This window comes from Crocuta crocuta, unplaced genomic scaffold (assembly GCF_008692635.1).
Source record: "Crocuta crocuta isolate KB4526 unplaced genomic scaffold, BGI_CrCroc_1.0 scaffold334, whole genome shotgun sequence".
Lineage (NCBI taxonomy): Eukaryota > Metazoa > Chordata > Mammalia > Carnivora > Hyaenidae > Crocuta > Crocuta crocuta.
This window is the reverse complement of record NW_027533260.1, coordinates 2,456,616-2,478,786: the sequence shown is the minus strand read 5'-3', so window position 1 is coordinate 2,478,786 and position 22,171 is coordinate 2,456,616. Positions and strand designations below refer to the sequence as shown.

General features: G+C 51.8%; 2 protein-coding genes and 1 long non-coding RNA gene across 3 annotated transcripts in view; 1 reads left to right on the top strand and 2 right to left on the bottom strand.

Annotated features, from left to right (window-relative positions):
* TRPM4 (transient receptor potential cation channel subfamily M member 4) overlaps window positions 1-15,626 on the top strand; it is a 41,482-nt gene extending 25,856 nt beyond the window's left edge. Inside the window, 10 exon segments of the mRNA XM_077747283.1 lie at window positions 1,101-1,363; window positions 1,365-1,472; window positions 7,661-7,793; window positions 7,875-8,049; window positions 8,394-8,571; window positions 13,873-14,066; window positions 14,323-14,455; window positions 14,749-14,821; window positions 14,905-15,010; window positions 15,253-15,626. Of these exon segments, the coding sequence (XP_077603409.1) occupies window positions 1,101-1,363; window positions 1,365-1,472; window positions 7,661-7,793; window positions 7,875-8,049; window positions 8,394-8,571; window positions 13,873-14,066; window positions 14,323-14,455; window positions 14,749-14,821; window positions 14,905-15,010; window positions 15,253-15,257 (1,368 nt within the window). The 3' untranslated portion in view covers window positions 15,258-15,626.
* Window positions 7,266-7,740, bottom strand: LOC144217644 (uncharacterized). Its single transcript, XR_013330928.1, has 2 exons — window positions 7,504-7,740; window positions 7,266-7,425 (listed from the first exon to the last, which is right to left on the bottom strand). It is a non-coding gene; the product is annotated as an uncharacterized LOC144217644 (long non-coding RNA).
* A 5,912-nt stretch (window positions 15,627-21,538) lies between the features above and the next one.
* Window positions 21,539-22,171, bottom strand: part of LOC144217548 (orphan sodium- and chloride-dependent neurotransmitter transporter NTT5-like) — a 9,142-nt gene continuing 8,509 nt past the window's right edge. The window contains exon 6 of the mRNA XM_077747153.1: window positions 21,539-22,142. Coding sequence (XP_077603279.1) covers window positions 21,539-22,142 — 604 coding nt within the window. The remainder of the gene's footprint in view (window positions 22,143-22,171) is intronic.

Sequence of the window (22,171 nt, the reverse complement as noted above, 5' to 3'; positions counted from 1 at the left end):
ATTTCCACTCTGAGGCTATTATCTCTATGCTTGGTTTACATATATGTATGTGTGTGTATATATATATGTGTGTGTGTGTATATATATGTGTATATATATGTGTGTGTGTGTATATATATATATAGTTTTTTAAATGTTTATTTTTGAGAGAGAGACAGCATGCCTGGGGGAGGGCCAGAGAGAGAGGGAGACACAGAACATGAAGCAGGCCCCAGGCTCTGAGCTGTCAGCACAGGCTCGAACCCACAAACTGCGAGATCATGACCTGAGCCGAAGTCAGAGGCTCGCTGTACCGACTAAGCCACCCAGGCGCCCCTCTGCTTGGTTTTTAAAAAGAAGACGCCTCTCCAAGCCAATTTAATTTTCCTGTTAGCTTTTTGAGTTTATTATTAATTGGTATTATTCATTTTGGCTTTTTAAAAAATAAAGTTTATTCATTTATTTTGAGAGAGAGGGAGGGAGAGAATCCCAAGCAGGCTCCAAGCTGTCAGCACAGAACCCAGCGATGGGCTGGAACTCACAAACCATGAGATCATGACCTGAGCTGAAAGCTTCACTGACTGAGCCCCCCTGGCGCCCCTATTTTGGCATTTTTGATTTGAGGTTGGAATTAAGAGTCAGGCTGAAATTGGGACAAAGGACCAGAACTTGGACGAGAAGGGTCAGAGATAGGAGTGGACCAAGAAGGTCAGAATCCGGCTGTATGGTCCGAGGTCGGATCTGGGGAACACTGGGCTGGACAGTCTGACATCAGAATTTGTGGGTCAGGAGTTAATGTTCAGGGACAGCGCTGTCAACCCTGGGGCCCTGAGATCACGAAAGTGCAGGGGGGGTCAGAGGTCAGGTAGATGGTCCAACGTCAGGTATAGTAGTCAGAGGTTGTGAAGGTGAAGGAAGAGGGACTTGGAATCAGCAGTCAGACACGGGTCAGAGGTAGAAAGTCAGCAGTCTTGATGGTAGGAGATTTCAGAGGTCAGGGGTTAGAGGTCAGGGGTCAAAAGCCAAGGGGATGGCAGACAGCCGACTTGGTTTCAGGTCCCGCAGGCTTAGACGTCAGGTGGGAAAGGTGAGAGGTCTTGAGGCTGGGGAAGTGGGGNCAGACCCCCCTGGGGGAGCTGAGGCAGCCCGGACGCAGGGGCTGCTGCGGGCGCTGCCCCCCACGCCTGCGCCGCTGGCTCCAGTTCTGGGGGGCGCCGGTGACCGCCTTCCTGGGCAACGTGGTCAGTTACCTCCTCTTCCTGCTGCTCTTCGCCCACGTGCTGCTCATCGACTTCCGGCCCGAGCCGCCCGGCGCCGCGGAGCTGCTGCTCTACTTCTGGGCCTTCACCCTGCTCTGCGAGGAGTTCCGCCAGGGCCTGGGGGGCGNACCCCCGCGCCCCGCTGCGCCACCGGCTGCACCTCTACCTCGCCGACGCCTGGAATCAGTGCGACCTCGTGGCCCTCACCTGCTTCCTCCTGGGCGTGGGCTGCCGGTGAGTGTCCCCGTGATTGTCCCCGTGACCGTGGGACGCGCGCGGCGCCGGGGCCAACCCGCTTTCTCTCGGAAAGCAAGCAAGATTCCCTTCCCCCCTCAAGGCACCGTGTAACTGCGGGCCGCCAGCCGTTTGCGCGTGCGGGGGTGGGGGCGGAACCGCACGGTGGCTGCCCCCGTTCTAGATCTGCAGGCGCCGTTCTAAATTTTTTTCTTTTATTTATTTCTAGGAGAGAGAGAGAGAGAGAGAGCGTGAGCAGGGGAGGGTCAGAGAGAGAGGGAGTCACAGACTGAAACAGGCTCCAGGCTCTGAGCTGGCAGTCAGCACAGAGCCTGACGCGGGGCTCGAACCCACGAACCGCGAGATCATGACCTAAGCGAAAGTCGGACGCTTAGCCGACTAAGCCACCCAGGCGCCCCTTGCAGGCGCCGTTCTAGATCTGCAGGCGGCCGGGCCTTTCTCTAGTCCCCCAACCTGGCCCGCAGCTGCGGCATGCGCTGGCGGAACGGAGCCTCCGCCCCAGACACCTGGGGGGCGCCAGCGCCACCCTCACCTTATCCCCTCCTCTGTCTTCCTGTACCCCCCAGCCTTTCTCTATAGGCTCTCCCTCCCGCCCCCTTGCCCCAGCCTCATGGACTCCCCTCTTCCCCCCCAGTCCATCCCCAATGGGCCCACAAGGGTCTTCTACTCCCAGAGCTGACCTGTGGCTGCCCAGCATCCCTGCGCTTGGTACTGAGGGCCCTGGACCATCTGGGCGCCCCCATCTCTGTCGGCCTGTGCCCCTATTTCTTTTTCTAAATTTTAATGTTTATTTTTCTTTGAGAGAGAGAATGACAGAGCCAACTGGGGGAGGGGCAGGAGAGAGGGAGACCCAGAATCCGAAGCAGGCTGCAGGCTCCGAGCTGTCAGCACAGAGCCCCATATGAGACCGACTTGGGGCTCGAACTCACAAACTGAGATCACGACGTGAGCCAAAGCCTGACGCTTAACCGACGGAAGCCCCCAGGCGCCCGGGTGCCGCCATTTCTTTAATCTTTTCTTCATCCGGGCTGCAGCCCCTCCAAGCAGCTCACAGTTCCCTCCTCACGGGGAAGGGGGGCTTTGACCTTGATCCTAAATATTTTTAATCTGTGCAGTTACAAAATTGGAATCAGAATTTGACTAGGACAGAAGAGTTCTCATCAAGGAAGTGTTTACCAGTTTCTTCAAACTTCCTGTCAGTTTTATATGCAGTGCAGCTAAACTAATTTCTTTTTCTTTTTTCCTTCCTTCCTTCCTTCCTTCCTTCCTTCCTTCCTTCCTTCCTTCCTTCCTTCCTTCCTTCCTTCCGTTTATGTATTTTTGAGATAGAGAGTGCACACAAGCAGGGGAGGGGCAGAGAGAGAGAGACGGAGACACAGAATCTGAAACAGGCTCCAGGCTCTCAGCTGTCAGCACAGAGCCAGAGGTGGGGCTTGAACTCGGGAATGGTGAGATCAGGACTTGAGCTGAAGTCTGATGCTTAACCAATTGAGCCACCCAGGCGCCCCATAATTTGTTATTTTCATTTTCAGTTTCTGAAATTACTTCAACTTCGTGAATTATTATTTGGGTCAAGTTGTACCACAAATATTGGGCTCATCATCTATGTTATTGTCTGTTTCGAATTTTGCCCATATCTCGGTTCTGTGTTTGTGAATTTTACTTTGTGGCTTTGATTTCATTCATTTCCAGTTTTCCTGGGTCAACTTTTATAGATTCACACTTATTTTTAAGTTTTTTATTTTTATTAAAAAATTTTTTTAACGTTTATTTTTGAGACAGAGTAGGAGCGGGGGAGGGGCAGAGAGAGAGGGAGACACAGAATCTAAAGCAGGCTCCAGGCTCTGAGCTGTCAGCACAGAGCCCGACGTGGAGCTCGAACCCATAAATCGTGAGATCATGACCTGAGCCGAAGTGGGAGGCTCAACCGACTGAGTCACCCAGGTGCCCTTATTTTTGTTTTTTAAATTAAAAAGTTTTGTTTTGGGGGGGCATTTGCAAGAGTAGGGGGAGGGGCAGAGAGAGAGAATCTTAGGCTCCACGCTTAGTACAGAGCCTGACTGGGGGCTTGATCCCATTACCCCCATGAGTCCGAGCTCTGCATCGGGCTCTCTGCTGGCAGTGCAGAGCCCACTTCCGATCTTCTGTCCTCCTTTCTCTCTGCCCCTCCCCTGCCTCAAAAATATATAAACATTAAAAGAAAAAGAAATAGTCAGGAATTCACCTCAAATGTTATTATCACCAAGACTGGACTGTGCAATGTTAGCTCACATCACCCATGGTTTCCAGAACATACCATGTGGTGCCCAGGGAAAAGGCAAGGGCATGTCACCACATCCTTGGGGACAAATTGTGTTGTCTTTGGGCCTTGGCACATGCTGTTCCTCCACCTTGAAATGCTTTTCCCTCTCCTGGGCCAAGCCAATGCCTCAACTTCTTTAGGCCTTGGCTTTGCTGCCTCTGTCTCTGCAAGTCTTCCTTTATCCTCGCCAGACCTCGGGCCCCTCCTTTGTGCCTCCTTCGTGTCCTGAGGTCACCCCATGTGGTGCTCTCAGCATGGCTTGTGCGTCTGTGTCCTCACACACATTATCAATGCAACACCACCTCCCAGCAACATAGAATGTCTTTGCAATACAGTCTCTTATCGAAGAAATGCAGAAAGGTGTCCTCAGTGAACAGGATTAAACACAAGAAGAGCGTGGACAGACGGACAGACGCTGTCCCCATTCCTGTCTTTCCAAAAGTCCTCACTCTTCCATCTGTGGCCTCCAGCAAGAGTTCGCTGCACATTCTGCCTGCTCTTTCTTTTGTTTTAATGTCCACTTATTCATTCTTGAGAGACAGACAGACAGACAGAATCCCAAGCAGACTCCGAGCTATCAGCGCAGAACTCAAACTCATGAGCCGTGAGATCACGACCTGAGCCAAAATCAAGAGTCGGACGCTAAACCAGCGGAGCCCCCCAGGCGCCCCGCACTCTGCCTGACTTTTTCCTGTGCTGTTACCTGGATACATACACATCCTTTTATACACATATCACCTTACATTTTAGGTATTTTTCTCCAGCTTTTTTTTTTCCTCTTCAGTATGGCCACCCATCCTTTATGTGATCGCGTTGGCGGCTGCACCTCGGTCTTTCAACATGTGGCATCAGGTTCCAGAAAAAGGGGGTTCAGCCATCGCTGGCTACAGATGAGATAAGACGGACTTCTCTTGGCCCAGAATGTACTGAACGAATGAGGTCTTTTCATAAGGGAGGGAGGCCAAATTCCTAATCTGGAAGAGGTAGAATTCTGGCCAGAAGTCTCACCACAAAGTCTCTTTCATTTTCTACTCAATATAATAGGAGGTTTTAATCAGATATTAACTGATGAGAACTCTTTTCTTTCTTTCTTTTTCTTTTTCTTTCTTTCTTTCTTTCTTTCTTTCTTTCTTTCTTTCTTTCTTTCTTTCTTTCTTTCTTTCTTTCTTTCTTTCTTTCTTTCTTTCCTTCCTTCCCTCTCTCTCTCTCTCTGTCTTCCTTTCTTCTTTTTCTTTACTTTCTCTTCCTCCCTCCCTCCCTCCCTTTCTTTCAATAAAGTCCCAGCAGGGGCACCTGGGTGGCTCAGTCTGTTAAGCGTCCAACTAAAGCTCAGGTCATGATCTCACGGTTCATGAGTTCAATCTCCACATCAGGCTTTGTGGTGACAGCTTGGAGCCTGGGCCTGCTTCCAATTCTGTGTCTCCCTCTCTCTCTGCCCCTCCTCCACTCATGCTTTCTCTGCCTCTGTCTCTCAATCTCAAAAATAAACATTAAAAAAAGAAAATACATGTTTGTTTACTTTTGTTGATCTTTTGCATATGTGTATGGGTAGGTGCTCTCTGAACCCTTGTTGTTTTTTTAAAGTTTATTTATTTGCTTTTTTTTTTTTTTTGAGAGAGAGAGTATGTGGGAGGGGCATAGAAAGAGAGAGAGTGCAAGCGGGGGAGGGGCAGAGAGAGAGAGAGGGAGACAAAGAATCTGAAACAGGCTCCAGGCTCTGCCCTGTCAGCACAGAGCCTGACGCAGGGCCTGAACCCATGAACCATGAGATCATGACCTGAGTCGAAGTCAGACACTTAACTCACTAAGCCACCCAGGTGCCCCTAAAGATTTTGTTTTTAAGTAATCTCCACACCCAACATGGGGCTCAAACTCACAACCGCAGGATGAAGAGTCCATGCTCTACCGACTGAGCTAGGCAGGTGCCCCCAACTCTTGTTTTTTTTGTTCTAAATATCTTCCCATAGTCTGCAGCTTGTCTTTTCACTTCTGTATGTTATTATTTGATTATTGTTTTTTTTTATGTTTTATTTATTTCTAGGAGAGAGAGAGAGAGACAGCGTGAGCAGGGGAGGGTCAGAGAGAGAGGGAGTCACAGACTCTGAAACAGGCTCCAGGCTCTGAGCTGGCAGTCAGCACAGAGCGCGACGCGGGGCTCGAACCCACGAACCGCGAGATCATGACCTAAGAGAAAGTCGGACGCTTAACCGACTAAGCCACCCAGGCGCCCCATGATTATTGTTTTAAAGTAGGCTCCACACCCAATGTGGGGTCGGAACTCATGACCGTGAGATCAGAATTCGGATGCTCTTATTGACTAAGCCAGCCAGGCACCTCTCTTTTGTACATTATCAACTTTTTTTTTTTTTTGGTCATCATTAGTTGTAAATTGCTTCCTTTATCTGAATAGTTTTGCATTTAATTAATTAATTAATATAGAGGGCTCAAGTGACCGAGGGGCCTCGAGGAGAGAATCCCAGGAAGGAAGGAGGGAGAGAGAGAGAGAGAGAGAGAGAGAGAGAAGCAGGGTTCAGATTTTTACCCGAATCGGGGCTCCAGCTCAACCAAAGCGGGTCTCGAGCTCACTCGATGTGGGACTTGAACTCATGAACCATGAGATCGTGACCTGAGCCAAAGTCAGATGCTTAAGGGCTGAGCCACCCAGGCGCCCCCTTGTATATGATCTTAACAGTCTTTTATTAAGTTTCCCTGCTGAAATGTCCCAAGACTATAAAAAATGCTGCAAAACAGTACAAAGAATTCCTCCACCCCTTCCGCCTGGCCCCCAAATGTCAACATCTTACATTAGCCAAACCAGGAAATTCTTACATTCCTCCGATTGTCCCACTGACGCCCTTCTGCTCCAGGAACCTGTCCTTTGGCTAGTAGGGTCCTAACACCCTTGGGGAGTCCAGGCCAGTTACTGTGTGCGATTCGCCTCTATTTGAGTTTGTCTCCAGCTCCCTTTCCATGGAATGTCGGCTCGGCAGTTTTGGCGGCTGGTTTTGCCTTCCGCTCTCGTCGTATCTGTGTTCCCTTCCGCCGCAAGGAAGTTTCACGTGTCCGAGTCGTCACATTCATGTCTTTTCCTGTAGTGTGATCTTATGTATGTTACGTGTGTAAAAGGCTCTGCTTATTGGGTCCCATCTCATCCTCTGAAGCCCATGAAGAAATTCTGTAGTTTTGTCCGATTTTAATGTTTTGCCTTTCACTCCGTTTTAAATCCGTTGAGGGAGGGGCGCCTGGGTGGCTTGGTCGGTTAAGCGTCCGACTTTCGCTTAGGTCATGATCTCGCGGTTCGTGGGTTCGGGCCCCGCGTCGGGCTCTGTGCTGGCTGCCAGCTCAGAGCCTGGAGCCTGTTTCAGTCTGTGACTCCCTCTCTCTCTGACCCTCCCCTGCTCACGCTGTCTCTCTCTCTCTCTCCTAGAAATAAATAAAACATTAAAAAAAAAAATAAAAAATTAAATCCGTTGAGGGATGTAGTTTTTATTTTCCGCACAGGGCTTGCTGGCGTTATTGGCCTTGACCTTCCCCCGTGAACTGTGTGTTCTCTGTAACCACTCTCCCGCTAGGTCGTTCGTCCCCTGCGTGCCGGTCTGCTGGAACTCTCCAGATTTGGCATCTTAACGGCTGGACAAATATTCCGGCAGGTTTTCCAACTTGCTTTTTCCAGGGACCTCCCCAATTTTTGCCCAGGCCCTGACTTACGCTCCCATTTTTAAGTGGGTGCCGGCGCCCTGCGCTGCTCGGCGTGGCACCGTGAACTCTGGGTAAACCCCTGGGGACTCGGAGGGTCCCGGCTGCGGCCCTGGAGGGGCCACAGCCTCTCCCGGTTGCTGACCCCTGCCGCGTCTCCTCACACCAGGCTCACCCCCGGCCTTTATGACCTGGGCCGCACGGTCCTCTGCCTCGACTTCATGGTCTTCACGCTGCGGCTGCTGCACATCTTCACGGTCAACAAACAGCTGGGGCCCAAGATTGTCATCGTGAACAAGATGGTGAGGGGGCGGGGCCGGGGCGGGNGGAGCGGGGCCAGCCTGGGTCTCATTTTCCTCCCCCTCCCCACCCTCCCCCAGTAGATGAAGGATGTGTTCTTCTTCCTCTTCTTCCTCGGTGTGTGGCTGGTTGCCTACGGGGTGGCCACGGAGGGGCTCCTTCGGCCCCGCGATCGGGACCTCCCGAATATCCTGCGCCGAGTCTTCTACCGGCCGTACCTGCAGATCTTTGGGCAGATCCCCCAGGAGGACATGGATGGTAGGGAGGGATGACACCCTCCCTCGGGGCCCTTCTCCCAGTCCCCCTGTCTCTGGGTCTCTATACCCCTCTCTTTAAGTCTCTGCCTCTCTCTCACTAGGTCTCTGAGTAGCCCGTACTCCCACTTAATCTCTATGGGACTCTGTCCACCTGTCTCTCGGTATCTCTGTTCCCTGCCTCCGGCTCCCTGACCCTTCCCCTGTCCCTTTAGGTTTCTGACCCCCTCTCTTTCCGGGATTGTGTCTCCCTCTCTCTGGGTCTCTGCTTCCCCGTGTCCCTCTGAATTTCTGTTTTCCTTAGGTCTCTGTCTCCCTGGCCCCATCTCTGGGTGTCTCCCTTTACAGTGGCCCTCATGGAGCATGTCAACTGCTCTTCAGAGCAGGGCTTCTGGGCCCGGCCGTCGGGGACCCAGGCAGGCTCCTGTGTCTCGCTTTATGCCAACTGGCTGGTGATCCTCCTCCTCATCATCTTCCTGCTCGTGGCCAACATCCTGCTGCTGAATTTGCTCATCGCCATGTTCAGGTGAGGCCTGACCGTGCTCTGATCTGCCCTCCCCCCCAGCCTGACCCTGACCCCAGCGTGACTCTCAATCCCAGCGTGACCCTCAATCCCAGCCTGACCCTGACCCCAGCGTGACCCTCAATCCCAGCCTGACCCTGACCCCAGCGTGACCCTCAATCCCAGCCTGACCCTGACCCCAGCGTGACTCTCAATCCCAGCCTGACCCTGACCCAGCGTGACTCTCAATCCCAGCCTGACCCTGACCCCAGCGTGACCCTCAATCCCAGCCTGACCCTGACCCCAGCGTGATTCGTGATTACAGCCTAAGCAGTTCTGTCTTTAGTCCCTGAATTCTGACTCACACCTAACCCAGCGTGACCCTCAATCCCAGCCTGACCCTGACCCCAGCGTGATTCGTGATTACAGCCTAAGCAGTTCTGTCTTTAGTCCCTGAATTCTGACTCACACCTAATGCTGGCCCCAGGGCACCCGGTGACTCAGTCAGTTCGGTGTCTGGCTCTTGATTCTGGCTCAGGTCACAATCTCCAGGTTCATGAGTTGGAGCCCCACATCCGGCTCCATGCTGACAGCGAGGAGCCTGCTTGCCATTCTCTCTCTCTACCCTTTCTCTTTGACCCTCCCCCCACTCTCTCTCAAAATAAGGAAAATTTAAAAAACCAGAACAATGAAATACCAGCTAACTAGGATGGCTATACAATTTTTTTAAGTTTGTTTATTTTGAGAGAGAGAGAGAGAGCACAAGCAGGGGAAGGAAGGAGAGAGAGAGAGGGAGGGAGGGAGGGAGGGAGAGGGGGAGGGAGAGAGAATCCCAGGCAGGCTCTGCGCTGTCAGCTGGGAACCATGAGATCATGACCTGAGCGGAAACCTGGAAACCTGGAGTCGGATGCTGAGCCCACCCAACCCCCGGGGGCCTCACTCAGGTTTTGGTTTGCGTTTCCCTAGTGACCAGTGATGTTTAGCATATTTCCATGTGCTTAGTGTCTGTTTGCACCTCTTCTTTGGAGAAAAGTCTGTTCAGGTCTTTTGCCTGTTTATAAATTGGGTTATTTGTCTTTTCCTTGTTGAGTTACAGCAGCTCTTTATATATTCCAGATATAAGCTCCCCTCAGGTGTGTGATTTGCAAAGATTTTCTCCCCTTCTGTTGGTTGTCTTTTCCTGTAGTTGACAATCCCCTTTGATGCACAAAAGTTTTAAATTTTATTAATCATACTATTGTTGCTGTCCTATCTAAGGACCCGTCCCCAAATCCAAGGTCATAAAGATCTAATCCTGGGGGCGCCTGGGTGGCTTAGTCGGTTAAGCGTCCGACTTTCGCTTAGGTCATGATCTCGCGGTTCGTGGGTTCGGGCCTCGCGTCGGGCTCTGTGCTGACTGCCAGCTCAGAGCCTGGAGCCTGTTTCATTCTGTGACTCCCTCTCTCTCTGACCTTCCCCTGCTCACGCTGTCTCTCTCTCTCTCTCTCCTAGAAATAAAAAAATAAAAAATATTTAAAAAAAAGATCTAATCCTGTGTTTTATAGTCTTAGCTCTTCTATTCAGGTTGTTGGTCTGTTTGGACTTAGTTTTTGGATATGATAGAAGGTATGGGTCCAACTTCGTTCTTTCTTCAGGCAGAAATCCAGTCCTTACAGGCCTGCGGTTAAGAGACTGTTTTTTTCCCCATTGAATGGACTTGTCACCCTTGTTAAAAATCATTTGACCGTTGGGTTGGTTTCCTGGGGCTTCACTAATAAAGTGCCAAAAAGTAGGTGCCTGTAAATAACAGGAAAAATTTTTTAAATGTTTATTTTAATTTTTTTTTTTTTGAGAGAGAGTACGCACACAAGCAGGGGAGAGGCAGAGAGAGAGAGTGAGTGAGAGAACCCCACGTGCGCTCCCACAGCACGGAGCCCGAGACAGGGCTCGGTCTCACAACTGTGAGGTCACGACCTGAGCCGAAGTCAAGAGTCGGACCCTTAACCGACTGAGCCCCCCAGGAGCCCCCAGAAAATTTTCTATCACAGTTCTGGAAGCTGTAAGTCCAAAATCAAGGCATGGACAGGGCTGGTTCCTTCGGAGGGCTGTGAGGAGAGTCTGCTCCCTGCCTCCCTCCTACCGTCTGGGGGGAGCTGGCTTGTAGCTTGTCATCTCGGCCTTCATCTTCGTGTGCTCTTCTCCCTGTGTGGATGTCTGCGTCCAAATGTCCCCTTTTCATAAAGGACACGAGCCATGTTAGATTAGGGACCAACCCTAACGACCTCATTTTAACTTGATCACCTTTGTAAAGAACCTACTTTCAGGGGCGCCTGGGTGGCTCAGTCGGTTAGGCGTCTGACTTCCGCTAAGGTCATGATCTCATGGTTTGTGGGTTTGAGCCCCACGTCGGGCTCTGACAGCTAGCTCAGAGCCTGGAGCCTGCTTCGGATTCTGTGTCTCCCTCTCTCTCTGACCCTCCCCTGCTCACGCTGTCTCTCTCTCTCTCAGAAATAAATAAAACATTTAAAAAAATTAAAAAAAAAGAACCTACTTTTAGATAAAGTCACATTCTTTTTTTTTTTTAATGTTTTTTATTTATTACTAGGAGACAAAGAGAGAGAGAGAGAGAGAGAGACAGCGTGAGCAGGGGAGGGTCAGAGAGAGAGGGAGTCACAGACCGAAACAGGCTCCAGGCTCCGAGGCGGCAGTCAGCACAGAGCCCGACGCGGGGCTCGAACTCACGAACTGCGAGATCATGACCTAAGCGAAAGTCGGACGCTTAACCGACTAAGCCACCCAGGCGCCCCGATAAAGTCACATTCTGAGGTACAAGAGATTAGGATTTCAACATATGTCTTTGGTGGGGGGCGAGGGGACACAATTCAACTCATAATGCTCCTGGATGTATGGGTTTTTTTCTGGTCTCTCAGCTCTGTTCCACTGGCTGATATGTCTGTCTTCTGCCAGTACAACTACAGTGTTTCAATTTTGTAAGAAATATTGAAATTAGGAAGTGTGAGCCCTCCAACTTTGTTCTTTTTCTTTCTTTAAAAAAATTTATTTTTTAATGTTTTATTTATTTTGAGAGACAGACAGACAGTGAGTGGGGGAGGGACAGAGAGAGAGGGAGACACGGAATCTGAAGCAGGTTCAAGGCTGTGAGCTGTCAGCACAGAGCCCAATATGGGGCCTGAGCTCATGAACCATGAGATCATGACCTGAACTGAAGTCAGATGATTAACCGACTGAGCCACCCAGGCGCCCCGACTTTGTTCTTTTTCAAGATTGTTTTGGCTAATTTTAGGTAATTTGTGTGTTTCTAGGAATTTATCCCATCTGTCTCATTTAAGTTATTTAATTTGTTGGCATACAATTGTGACAGTGTTCTCTTATAATCTTTTTTATAAGATTATAAGGGTCTCTTGCGATTCCATATTCATTTGGGGATCGGCTTTTACTTTGCCTGCAGAAAAGGCGTTGGAATTTTGCTAAGAATTGTGTTGAATCTGTAGATTGCTTTGGATAGTATTGTGACGTTAACAATATTAAATTTCTGTCTTCACGGACACCGGTTGTTTTTCCATTTATTTAGGTGTTCTTTTCAATATCTTTCAGTATGGTTTTGTAATTCTCAGTGTAAAAAGTCTTTCCCTTTGGTTACACATAGTCCTAGGTGTTTTATTCTTTTAGATTCTATTGTAAATGGAATTGCTTTCTAAATTTCCTTCTTGGATTGTTCATTGCAGGTGTATAGAAACACAGTAGTTTTTGGTTGGTGATCTTGTACCCTGCAACTTTGCCGAATTTGTTTATTATTGTGATTCTCTGAGATTTTTTAGAAAACGTTTTATTTATTTTTGAGAGAGGGCAATGGGGGAGGGGCAGAGAGCGGGAGACAGTTGATTTGAAGCAGGCTTGGTGCTGACTGCACAGAGCCCGACGTGGGGCTTGAACTCCCAAACCGTGAGATCAGGACCTGAGCCAAAGTCTGATGCCCAAGCCACCGAGCCACCCAGGTGCCCCTCTGAGAGTTTTGCTATAGAGGATCATGTCATCTGTGAATACAAATAGTTTTACTTCATTTCCAATTCGGATGCGTTTTATTTCTCTTTCTTGTCTAATCTCTCTGGCCAGCACTGTCAGTACAACGGTGAGTAGCAGCGGTGACAGTGGGCGTCCTTGTCGCTTTTCTTATTTTAGCAGGAAGTTTTCAGTTGTTCTTTACTGCGTATTACGCAGGCTTTAGGTTTTTCATAATTATCCTTTACCATGTTGAGGAATTTTCCTTTTAATCCCGTTCTAAGTCAAAAGAAAAAACATTTTTTTTTTTAATCACGAAAGAGTGTTGGATTTTGTCAAATGCCTGTTCTGTGTCTCCATGTCACGTGAGATGATCCTGTGGGATAACATGTGCTTTTTTTCTTTGTTCTATGAAGGTGGTGTGTTGTATTGATTTTTGTATGTTGAACCACCTTTGCATTCCTGGGATAAATCATGTAGTCATGGGGTGAAATTCTTTTAATATTCTTTTCTTAAAAAATATGATATTTACACGTATATTCATAACAAATATGAGTTTTGTTTTCTTCTGATCTCTTTATCTGGGTTGGCGACCCTGCTCACCTCACAGAAGGAGTCAGGAACTGTTCTCCCTCTTCAATTTTTTTTGGAGAATTTAAGAATTGGTGTTAATTCTTTTTTTTTTTAATTTTTTTAATGTTCGGTAAAATTTACCAGCGAAAACATCTGGGCCTGGGCTTGTTGTTGTTGTCATTGTTGTTGGGACAGTTTTTGGTGAGTGATTCAATCTCTTTACTTGTTATAGGTCTTTTGAGGTTTTCTATTTCTTCTTGAGTCATTTTAGTTAATTTGTGTGTTTCTAGGAATTTATCCCATCTGTTTCATTTAAGTTATTTAATTTGTTGGCATACAATTGTGACAGTACTCTCTTATAATCTTTTTTATTTCCCTAAGGTTGGTAGTAATGGCCTCATTTTCATTCTGATAATAGCTATTTGTGTTGGGTTGACTTTTTTTTTTGAAGGGGTTGAGAGAATTGCAAGCAGGCTCCACGTTCAGCAGGGAGCCTCACACAGGGGTTGATCTCACGACCATGCGCCAACATCAAGAGTTGGACTCCTAAGTCATGACACCACGCCAGGTTGACCGCTGACATCTGACCTTGGCCCTCCTTACCCAGCTTCTCAGTGCATCCTGTAATACATCTGACTTCACTGATTCTGACATCTGCCTGATGCCTTGGACTTAAGACATACTGTCTAATATCTAACCTTGATCTCTTGCCTGCTTTGACCTCTGGTGACCCTTGATCTCTGGTCCCCCTAGCTACACCTTCGGCAAAGTACAGGGAAACAGCGACCTCTATTGGAAGGCGCAGCGCTACAGCCTCATCCGGGAATATCACTCTCGGCCTGCGCTAGCCCCGCCCCTCATCGTTATCTCGCACGTGCGCCTCCTCATCCGGCGACTACGCAGGCGCAGGGCCAGCTTGCCGCCTTCCCCGATCTTCGAACATTTTCGTGAGAGCGGGATTTGGTGAAAAACCCAGGGGACGGGACCTGGAGAGAAGGAAGAGCACGGACGGGCCGGGGGAGGATGCCCGGGGGCACTGGTGCGGCGAGTGTGGAACATTAGGGGTGTGGCGGTAACTGGACGGGGACGTGGTCTGGGAGGGCTCCCTCCCTACACTTGGGGTAGGGAGGCGAGGTCGAGGAGGGGGCAGGCCCTTCGACTCCATCCTTACTCGGCNGACTCCATCCTTCCTCAGCCCCTCAGGGGTCCGCCTCTCGAAGGAAGCGGAGCGGAAGCTGTTGACATGGGAGTCGGTACAGAAGGAGAATTTCCTGCTGGCACGCGCGCGGGACAAGCGGGAGAGCGACTCCGAGCGTCTGAAGCGCACGTCGCAAAAGTGAGGGCGGGGCGAGGGGCCGTGCTGGGGCTTCCGGCCTCCGGGGCGGATCCGGTGGCTTGGGTTGAGTGGAGCCCTGGGCTGCGCTGGAGAAGAGCGATGCTCCAGGTGGAGCCTGAGAGGGCCAGGGTCCTGGAACCCGGGGGGGGGGCCTCCGGGGCGGGGCCTCCGGGGCGGGGCCTCCGGGGGCGGGGCCTCCGGGGGCGGGGCCTCCGGGGGCGGGGCCTCCGGGGGCGGGGCCTCCGGGGGCGGGGCCTCCGGGGGCTGCTGCACTAGGTTGTCTCCGGTTGCAGGGTGGACACGGCGTTGAAGCAGTTGAGACAGATCCGGGAGTACGAGCAGCGTCTGAAAGGGTTGGAACGGGAGGTGAGGACTTCCGGGCCGGGCGTGGGGAGTGTGGTCGGGCGTGGGGTTTCGGCCTCGTGCCCTATGTCCCTCCTGCGCCCCAGGTGCAGCACTGTAGCCGTGTCCTGGGCTGGGTGGCCGACGCCCTGAGCCGCTCAGCGTTGCTGCCCCCAGGGGGCTCACCGCCTCCGGCCCCGCCTGGGCCCAAAGGTCAGTGCTGTAGGGGCCACCTGTGTCTGTCCCCAGCCTCTGCCACCACCGCCCTGCTTTCTGGGGCCTGTGTTCTTCGGTGTCAGAGCGTTTCTCTCTCTTTTGCCGCCCTTCCGTTGACCCGGGTCACTCTCTCGGTCTCCTTTGGGCCTTTCATCCTTCTTGATCCTTATCGCCCGGCTTCCCTGCCCTCCTGCCCTCCCCATTCCCACCGTCTGTTCTCTTCTCTCCCCCTCCCCCAGACTGACCCCTGCGGGTAGACTTCAAGGAGCAGCCTCCATAGGGCGTTTTTGCGCCCAGAGTCAGTCCTAGGTGCTCTTTGGCCCTCGCGCCTCCTGGCCTTGCCCCGGAGCTGGGCCCCAGCCCACGAAGGACCATCTGGGCGGCTGTCAGGACCACCTCAGGGCGTGTCACCTGTGCGAACCACGGCAGGCCTGGCTCCTCCCAGAACCAGCCCCGGTCTGGAAGGCTCAGCCTCTGGAACCCAGGCATTGCCCTTCTGAAGGCCCTGGCGCAGCCCGCTGGGCAGGAGGAGGCTGCGGGGCCCATGGGGTGTGGGGACCACACATCCCACGTGTAGCTCCCCACACTGGGGACATAAAGCCATTCGTGAGGAGTAGAGTCTGCTGCTTGATTCTTGGGGAGATGATGGGGGCGTGCCATTTGCTGCGCTGGGGCTGGGTTTGGGGTCAGTGATTAGTTTGTTGCTGTATTGTAGATCATCTCGGGTCTGTCCCCCATCCCGGGCCCACTCTTGCCATCTGACTCAGGCCCAGCACCTCTTTTTTTCTTAAATGTTTATTTTTGAGAGAGTGCAAGCGGGGGAGGGGCAGAGAGAGAGGGAGACAGAGGACCTGAAGCGGGCTTTGCACGAACAGAGAGTCCAGTGTGGGGGCTCGAACTCAGGAACTGCGAGGTCATGACCTGAGCCGAAGTCGGACACTGAACCGACTGAGCGCCCCCCCAGGGGCCCCCAGACCCAGCACCTCTAGTCTGCACTATTTTGACAGTTCTCACTTCGGTGGGACAAAAAACCCCAATCATCTGCACCCCTTTAGTTTCTACTTTTTGGTGGAAAAAGAACTTAGTGATAATAAGCAGATTATTTCCCGGAGAGGGTGGGTGGGCGCTGCGTACATCTGCTTTGGCAAGAGGGGAACAGATGATGCAGATTTGAGAAGCTCACTGCAGAAACGTCTTTAAAGAGTCTAATTAGCGGGAAATTGCAGGCCACGCACACACGGAATTGAGGCAAATATGCGTCATTATACACGCAGTTTAACTAAACAACCCATAACGACCTAAACTGGTAATGACAAGACTGAACTGATGGCAGTTATTAGTTAAATAGCAAAAAAACCACCAACAACCATCGCACCCAAAAATCGAAACCAAAACATCCTTCCTCCAAATTGGAGGAATTCCAACTATCTGCCAACTTTGGGTGCAGAATAGCTTTGAAATATTGCCAAGTGTTGTGTGGCAACCAGATTTCTCTGGAAGATGCTGAATAATTCTCGCTAGCCCACGTAGTGACAATAATATAAATGACAATAGTGGCAATATTAATACCATACTGTTTGAAATTTTAAAAAATTATAACATTTATTTATTTATTATTGAGACAGAGGGAGACACAGAATCTGAAGCAGGCTCCAGGCTCAGCTGTCAGCACAGAGCCTGATGAGGGGCTCAGACTCACAGATCACAAGATCATGACCTGAGCTCATTAACTGACTGAGCCACGCAGGTGCCCCAATTTTTTAAAATTGCTAATTGCTTATTGCTAGTCTGCGGAAATACTGCTGAATTCTTTTGTTTATTGATGTATTATATGACTTTGCCAAACGCTAGTATACTTTTCAGAGATTCTTTGGGATTTTTTCCCTTTTTTTTAATTTGTAAAAAAAATTAAAAGTTTTTTAATGTCTGTTTTGCGGGGTAGGGGACAGGGGGAGACAGAATCGGAAGCAGGCTCCAGGCTCGGAGTTATCATCAGCACAGAGCCTGATGTGGGACTTGAACCCACAAATCGGGAGATGATGACCTGAGCCGAAGTTGGATGCTTAACTGACTGAGCCACCCAGATGCCCCGCCCCCCCAATTTTTTTTTTTTATTAAGAGAGTGACTGCGAGCAGGGGAGGGGCAGAGAATCTTTTTTTCCAGTTCATTTTTATCTAGTTCCAGAAGTGTTCATCACTCCAAACAGGAACCTTGTAGCCATGGAGAACTCCCTGCTCTTCTCCCCGGCCCCTGGCAACCACCATACTGCTATCCCTTGCTAAAGATTTGCCTATTCTGGATGTTTCATACGAATTGAATTAGAACATATGAGGTCCTTTGTGTTTGACTTCTTTCACTTAGCACAACGTTTTCAAGCTTCATCAGTGTTGTATCAGAATTTTATGCCTTCCTGTGGCTGAATAACCTCCCCCGTTGTGGGTATATCACTTTTATCCATTCGTCCGTTGATGGTTATGTAGATGGTTTCTACTTTTTGGCGATTGTGAATAATGCTGCTATGAACGTTCATGTACAAGGGTTTTTTGTTTTTGTGTGTGTGTGTTTTGTTTGTTTTGAACAGTGTTTTCACTTCTTTTGGGGATTATGCCTAGAGTAGAATTGCTGTTTCTATGTTTAACTTTTTGAGGAACTGCCAAGCGGATCTTCCCGGTGGCTGCAACGTTTCACATTTCCATCAGCAATGCCCGAGGTTCTAATTTCTACAGATTCACACTGACGCTTGTGACTTTCCATTTTCTTTGGTTATGGATATTCTGGTGGGCGCGCCGTGGTATCTCATCGTGGGTTTAGGTTTCCCCGATGCTTAATGACGTTTAGCTGCTTCCCGTGCGCTTGTCGGCCACGTGTCCGTCTTTGGAAGGAATCAGGTGTTCCTACTGAGCTCCGCCACTTTCGCAGCATTGACTGCCACCCGATCACAATTAACGAGGGATAGGTGGGCTTTGAATGAAGCCAAAGATGAAGGCCCGGCGACCCAAGCCGTCAGACATCTGAGGACTACCTGGGCTCAGACAGACATTTGGTGGTTTAGCAAAGACCAGTGGTTGATCCTAAAGCCTCCAACAAGGATCCCAGCCTTTTATGGCTCTTGTGTAGCCCACAGGTGGAGATTTTGCTGAAGCTCCTTTGGTCCGTGTTCTCCAAGTTGAAAAATGCACCTGAATTCAACTGATGAGGCCCACAGCGTGGGGGTGGGGGAAGGAAGCTGAAGGGACTGTGTTGGGGCGGGGCCCTTGGGCCAATTCCGCGTGCCGTTGTGGCTTCTCCTAGTACCCGTAGGATTGGTATTGGTGCTTCCCGTGTCCGATCTGTGAAAGCCTGTTAGGGGTTCTCCCGTCCAGAGGCCGGAGCGCGCGCGGTCTCCAGGGCGGGCGGCGGCGACCACAGGAATCCCGAAAGGAGATCGGGGGGTCGCGGTTTTCCTGACCTCGCGCCTGCCGCGGCACCCGGAGGCCAGTTCCCGGTACAACAGCGCCACCTGCTGACGCAACCACCAAAAACACACTCTTTTAGGAAAAGGCAGCAATTCCCACTTCGCTATGAAACGCTCCTTGAAAGACGAGGCCCCGCCCCTGGAGGCCTCGTGACTCCCTACCCCTACGTCTTCATTTTGGGGATAAGTCCACTGGTGGTACCCGCTGGGGTGCGCAGCCACCCAACCCCAAAGCCAGCCCCGGAAGACAGACTGAAATTTACAGTTAAGGTATCGGATGGGTCTTTCTCTTGTTCCCACCGTCCACAAGCATCTGGTATTTTTGGAACGATTTCCTCAAAAATCAGTTCAGAATATATTTCTGACGGTCTCCCTCGCGTCCCCCTGGCCCACACACCTTAGGCAGGCGGCCTGGTCATTGAATGTGGCCGTTTCCAGAGAGGCTTCATCTCTTCCAGGCTGTCTCCCGGATAATGGCTGAGGCCGAAGGGGTGGGGGAGTTATACTTAGTTTGAAAATTAAGGATTCTGGTTCCTGACCGTTCTTGGGGCACCTTCTGCTGGACAGCCTGCTGGCTCCACCATCTGGGTGGCAGCCTACCCCAGCGCGGGGCCAACCAGGGAGGTCAAACTAAATTTCGGTGTAGCCACTGGCATTTTCTTGTTGGCCTGGCAGCCTGGCATGGCCCTAGATCAGGGGTTGGCAAACAGCGGGTGTTAATATCTGGCCCTTGAGCTAAGGCTGATTTTTTTAAACCTTTTTCAAAGATTTATAAAAAAACAATATACAATAGAGACCATATGTCCTACAAAGCCAAAAATATTTATTATCCAGCCCTTGGAAACGTTTGCCGACTCCTGTCTAAGCTGCAGCTACTTGCTGATGCTACGCATGTGGCTTAACTTGGCCAATGTAAGGTCATCCAAATCCAGGTTACCCACAAACCCCCTCACCCACGCCGCAAGCCCCTTGCAGAGGGGCCGGAGGCTTCCACTCCACACTCACCGAGATCACCAACCGCCCCCCACACAGAGGTCCCCTCAAATGTCGTCTTCCCCTCCAAGCTTGTGAAGCACCTCAGATTGGGAAGTGTAGGTCGCGAAGTGGTTACCCTGGCATGGAAATGAGAGAGAAAAGGGTCCCAGACTAGGAACGGGGAGACCTCCATTCTGTTTCCACCTCGGTCACTGACTGGTTACTTGATCTCAGGGCAGCTCTTTCTCTCCTCTGGGCCTCCTGCAGGGTCCGCTCCGCGGAAGGAGAGGCGCGTGGAGCAGCCCAGCAAAGGGCCCGCCTGCTGCCTTGTCTAAGTGCTAACAGGCCTGGGGGCTTCCTACGGCACCTGGGGCACCCGGGGCCGCGTCCTCCATGCTGGGACTTCTCACCCCCCAACCTCGCACAAAAAAACACTGCTAGAGCCCTACGTGGTTTAAGACGCATCATCTACACTGGCTTTTATCTTCCCCCACCCGACTCTTGGCGTACCTGGGCGGTGGTGGCCGGTCCTGGCTCAGAGAGGGGAAGAGACTGGGAGAGGGTGAGAGTGGGGAGGGGGAGCAGGCCCTCTCCACCCAGCTCATTTCCTGAGCCATGGCACCCCAGACCCAGGGTCGCTAGAGAGCAAGGGAGGAGGCAGGAAGGCAGCACGTGTGATCCTCGGACTCCAGGAAGGGCTGTGAGCTTCTGCCCCTGCTCTTCCCAGGGCTCTCCAAACGGGGGTGTAGCAGCCATTACACTGGGCGCGGAGGGAAAAATTAGAACTTTCTCAACTGAAATAAGCAAAACAAACGAAGCTTTGCCGATATTAAACATGACAGTAGGTCACAAGTAGACTTTCTACATATGTTGGGAATGTTTTTTCAAAAAGTTGTCACGGATAGGGGAGTGTGAGAATGCTTAGCACCCTTTGAGGTAAATAGAAAGTGTGAATGGGCGGGCAGGCACTTGGGAGGTGACTGGGAACCAGAGATGGTGGTGGTGGGACCTTGATGCCCAAGGTCATGACCTCTGGGGATGGGGAGTTGCCCGGGAAGTCCCTAAGAGGTGTGGCTTCTAGAAGCTGCCTTCGCTCCATCTGACATTTGAGGTGGTAGGGTGGTGTCCCCTACCCCCACAGACAAACCTACTAAGCTCTAAGTTCCTGGGTCCTGAGCCCACAGAATCCAGGTGACCTCCCTCCCAGTGCCTGAGTGGGTGGGTCAGCGACCGCCCCACGGGAGAACAAAGCGTGACAGAGGGGCCCCGCCTGCCCGGTGCTGCTCTAGGCATCTTGCCCTCTTGGTAGATGATGATCTAGTGAGAGGACAGTTGTGAGACACTTAGTATGGTCACCCGCTACCAGGTTAGGTTTAGGGGTTGACGCACTTTCCAGACTGAGTGATGGTGATTGCTGCAAAGTTCCCCCAATGGTTTGGCTCAACTCCAGAACAAGGAGGGGTCTAGAAACTCCGTACCCGTGTCCCCACGGGAGCGGGAGACTGGAGTCACCAGATCGGACACAGTCCCCCAGAGGGTGGGCCGTGTGTGTGTGGAGGGCGACGCTGACGGAAAGAACACCGCGCCCACAGCCCGTGCGCAGGGTCTCCTCGGATCCATTTATTGACGCAGCGTCGGCCCCCCAGCCCTGTTCCGAGAGGGCAGCCCCGGAGGGACTGGCTGCCGCAGTGTTCCGGTTTGGCGGCGGAGTTTGGGGTTTGCAGAGAACGCGGTGTGTGACCATGAGAAGAGGGAAGGCCGGGTCCCAGTGCCACGACGCCCGTCTCCATCGTGGCGACGAGATGCTCCCTCCCCGCAGGGGGAAAGGAGGCCCTGGGCGCAGCGCTGTGACTGGCTGAGTTGTTTCGTCTTCTGAATTCTCCAGTCCCAGCGCAGAGCGTCCCACTTAGTGGAATCCGTGTTGTTCCAGGAGGGGAAGGCGCTCCCGGGTTGTCCGTTTCCTCCCAAGGCCAACTGAGTGGCGTCAGTGGCAGAATTTCCACAGGCCCCTCTTCCTCCTTCCCGGCAGGACCCATTGTTTCTGTAGCAAGATGGACGCTACTGCCGGATTTGGAAAAAGGGGCGGTGTCCCCCGTTACTGAGCAGCTTTCTGCTTTTCTTCGCGGGTCTCCCTGCTCTTGTCACTGTTGCCTGTGGTGACCGAGGCCGGGCTCAGCCGCCTGGAAGAGAGGATGCTGGCGGGCCTCACGGACAGGGCTGAGGTCAGGGGTGTGAGGACGGGCAGGCTGAACCAGGAGGAGCTCTGGCTGGTCCGACTCCAGGGCAGGCTGAACCTCCACCGCGAGCTCAGGTTCAGCCTCCTCATCAGGGGCAGGTTGAGCTTCCTGGAGGAGGAATCGCTGTCTCTCTCCGGGGACTTCACCAGCTGGTGTCTGGGGCACTGTAACGGGTTGGAGGGCGCCAGCGGCACCTTTTTGGACTGTAGCTTTTCAAAGGGATCGGAAGCGATGTGGTCCTTGAGGTGCCACCAGTGGTGGAGCGGCTGCACCGGGATTGGCAGGAAGGTGAGGATGCCGAGGAAGGTGACCCAGGCCAGGGTTCTCTGCAGGTAGGGCTGCTTCACTTCCCGGCTCTGGAGGCGGAGAGAAGGGAGCGGGTGGGAGGCAGGCGGCGGGCGGGAGTGGGGTTCGGGCCCTGTGATGCCGGGGACTCCGTTTCCCCGGGGGCTGGGAAGCTGGCTAAGGGCCCCTGGGGACGGAGGGAGCCC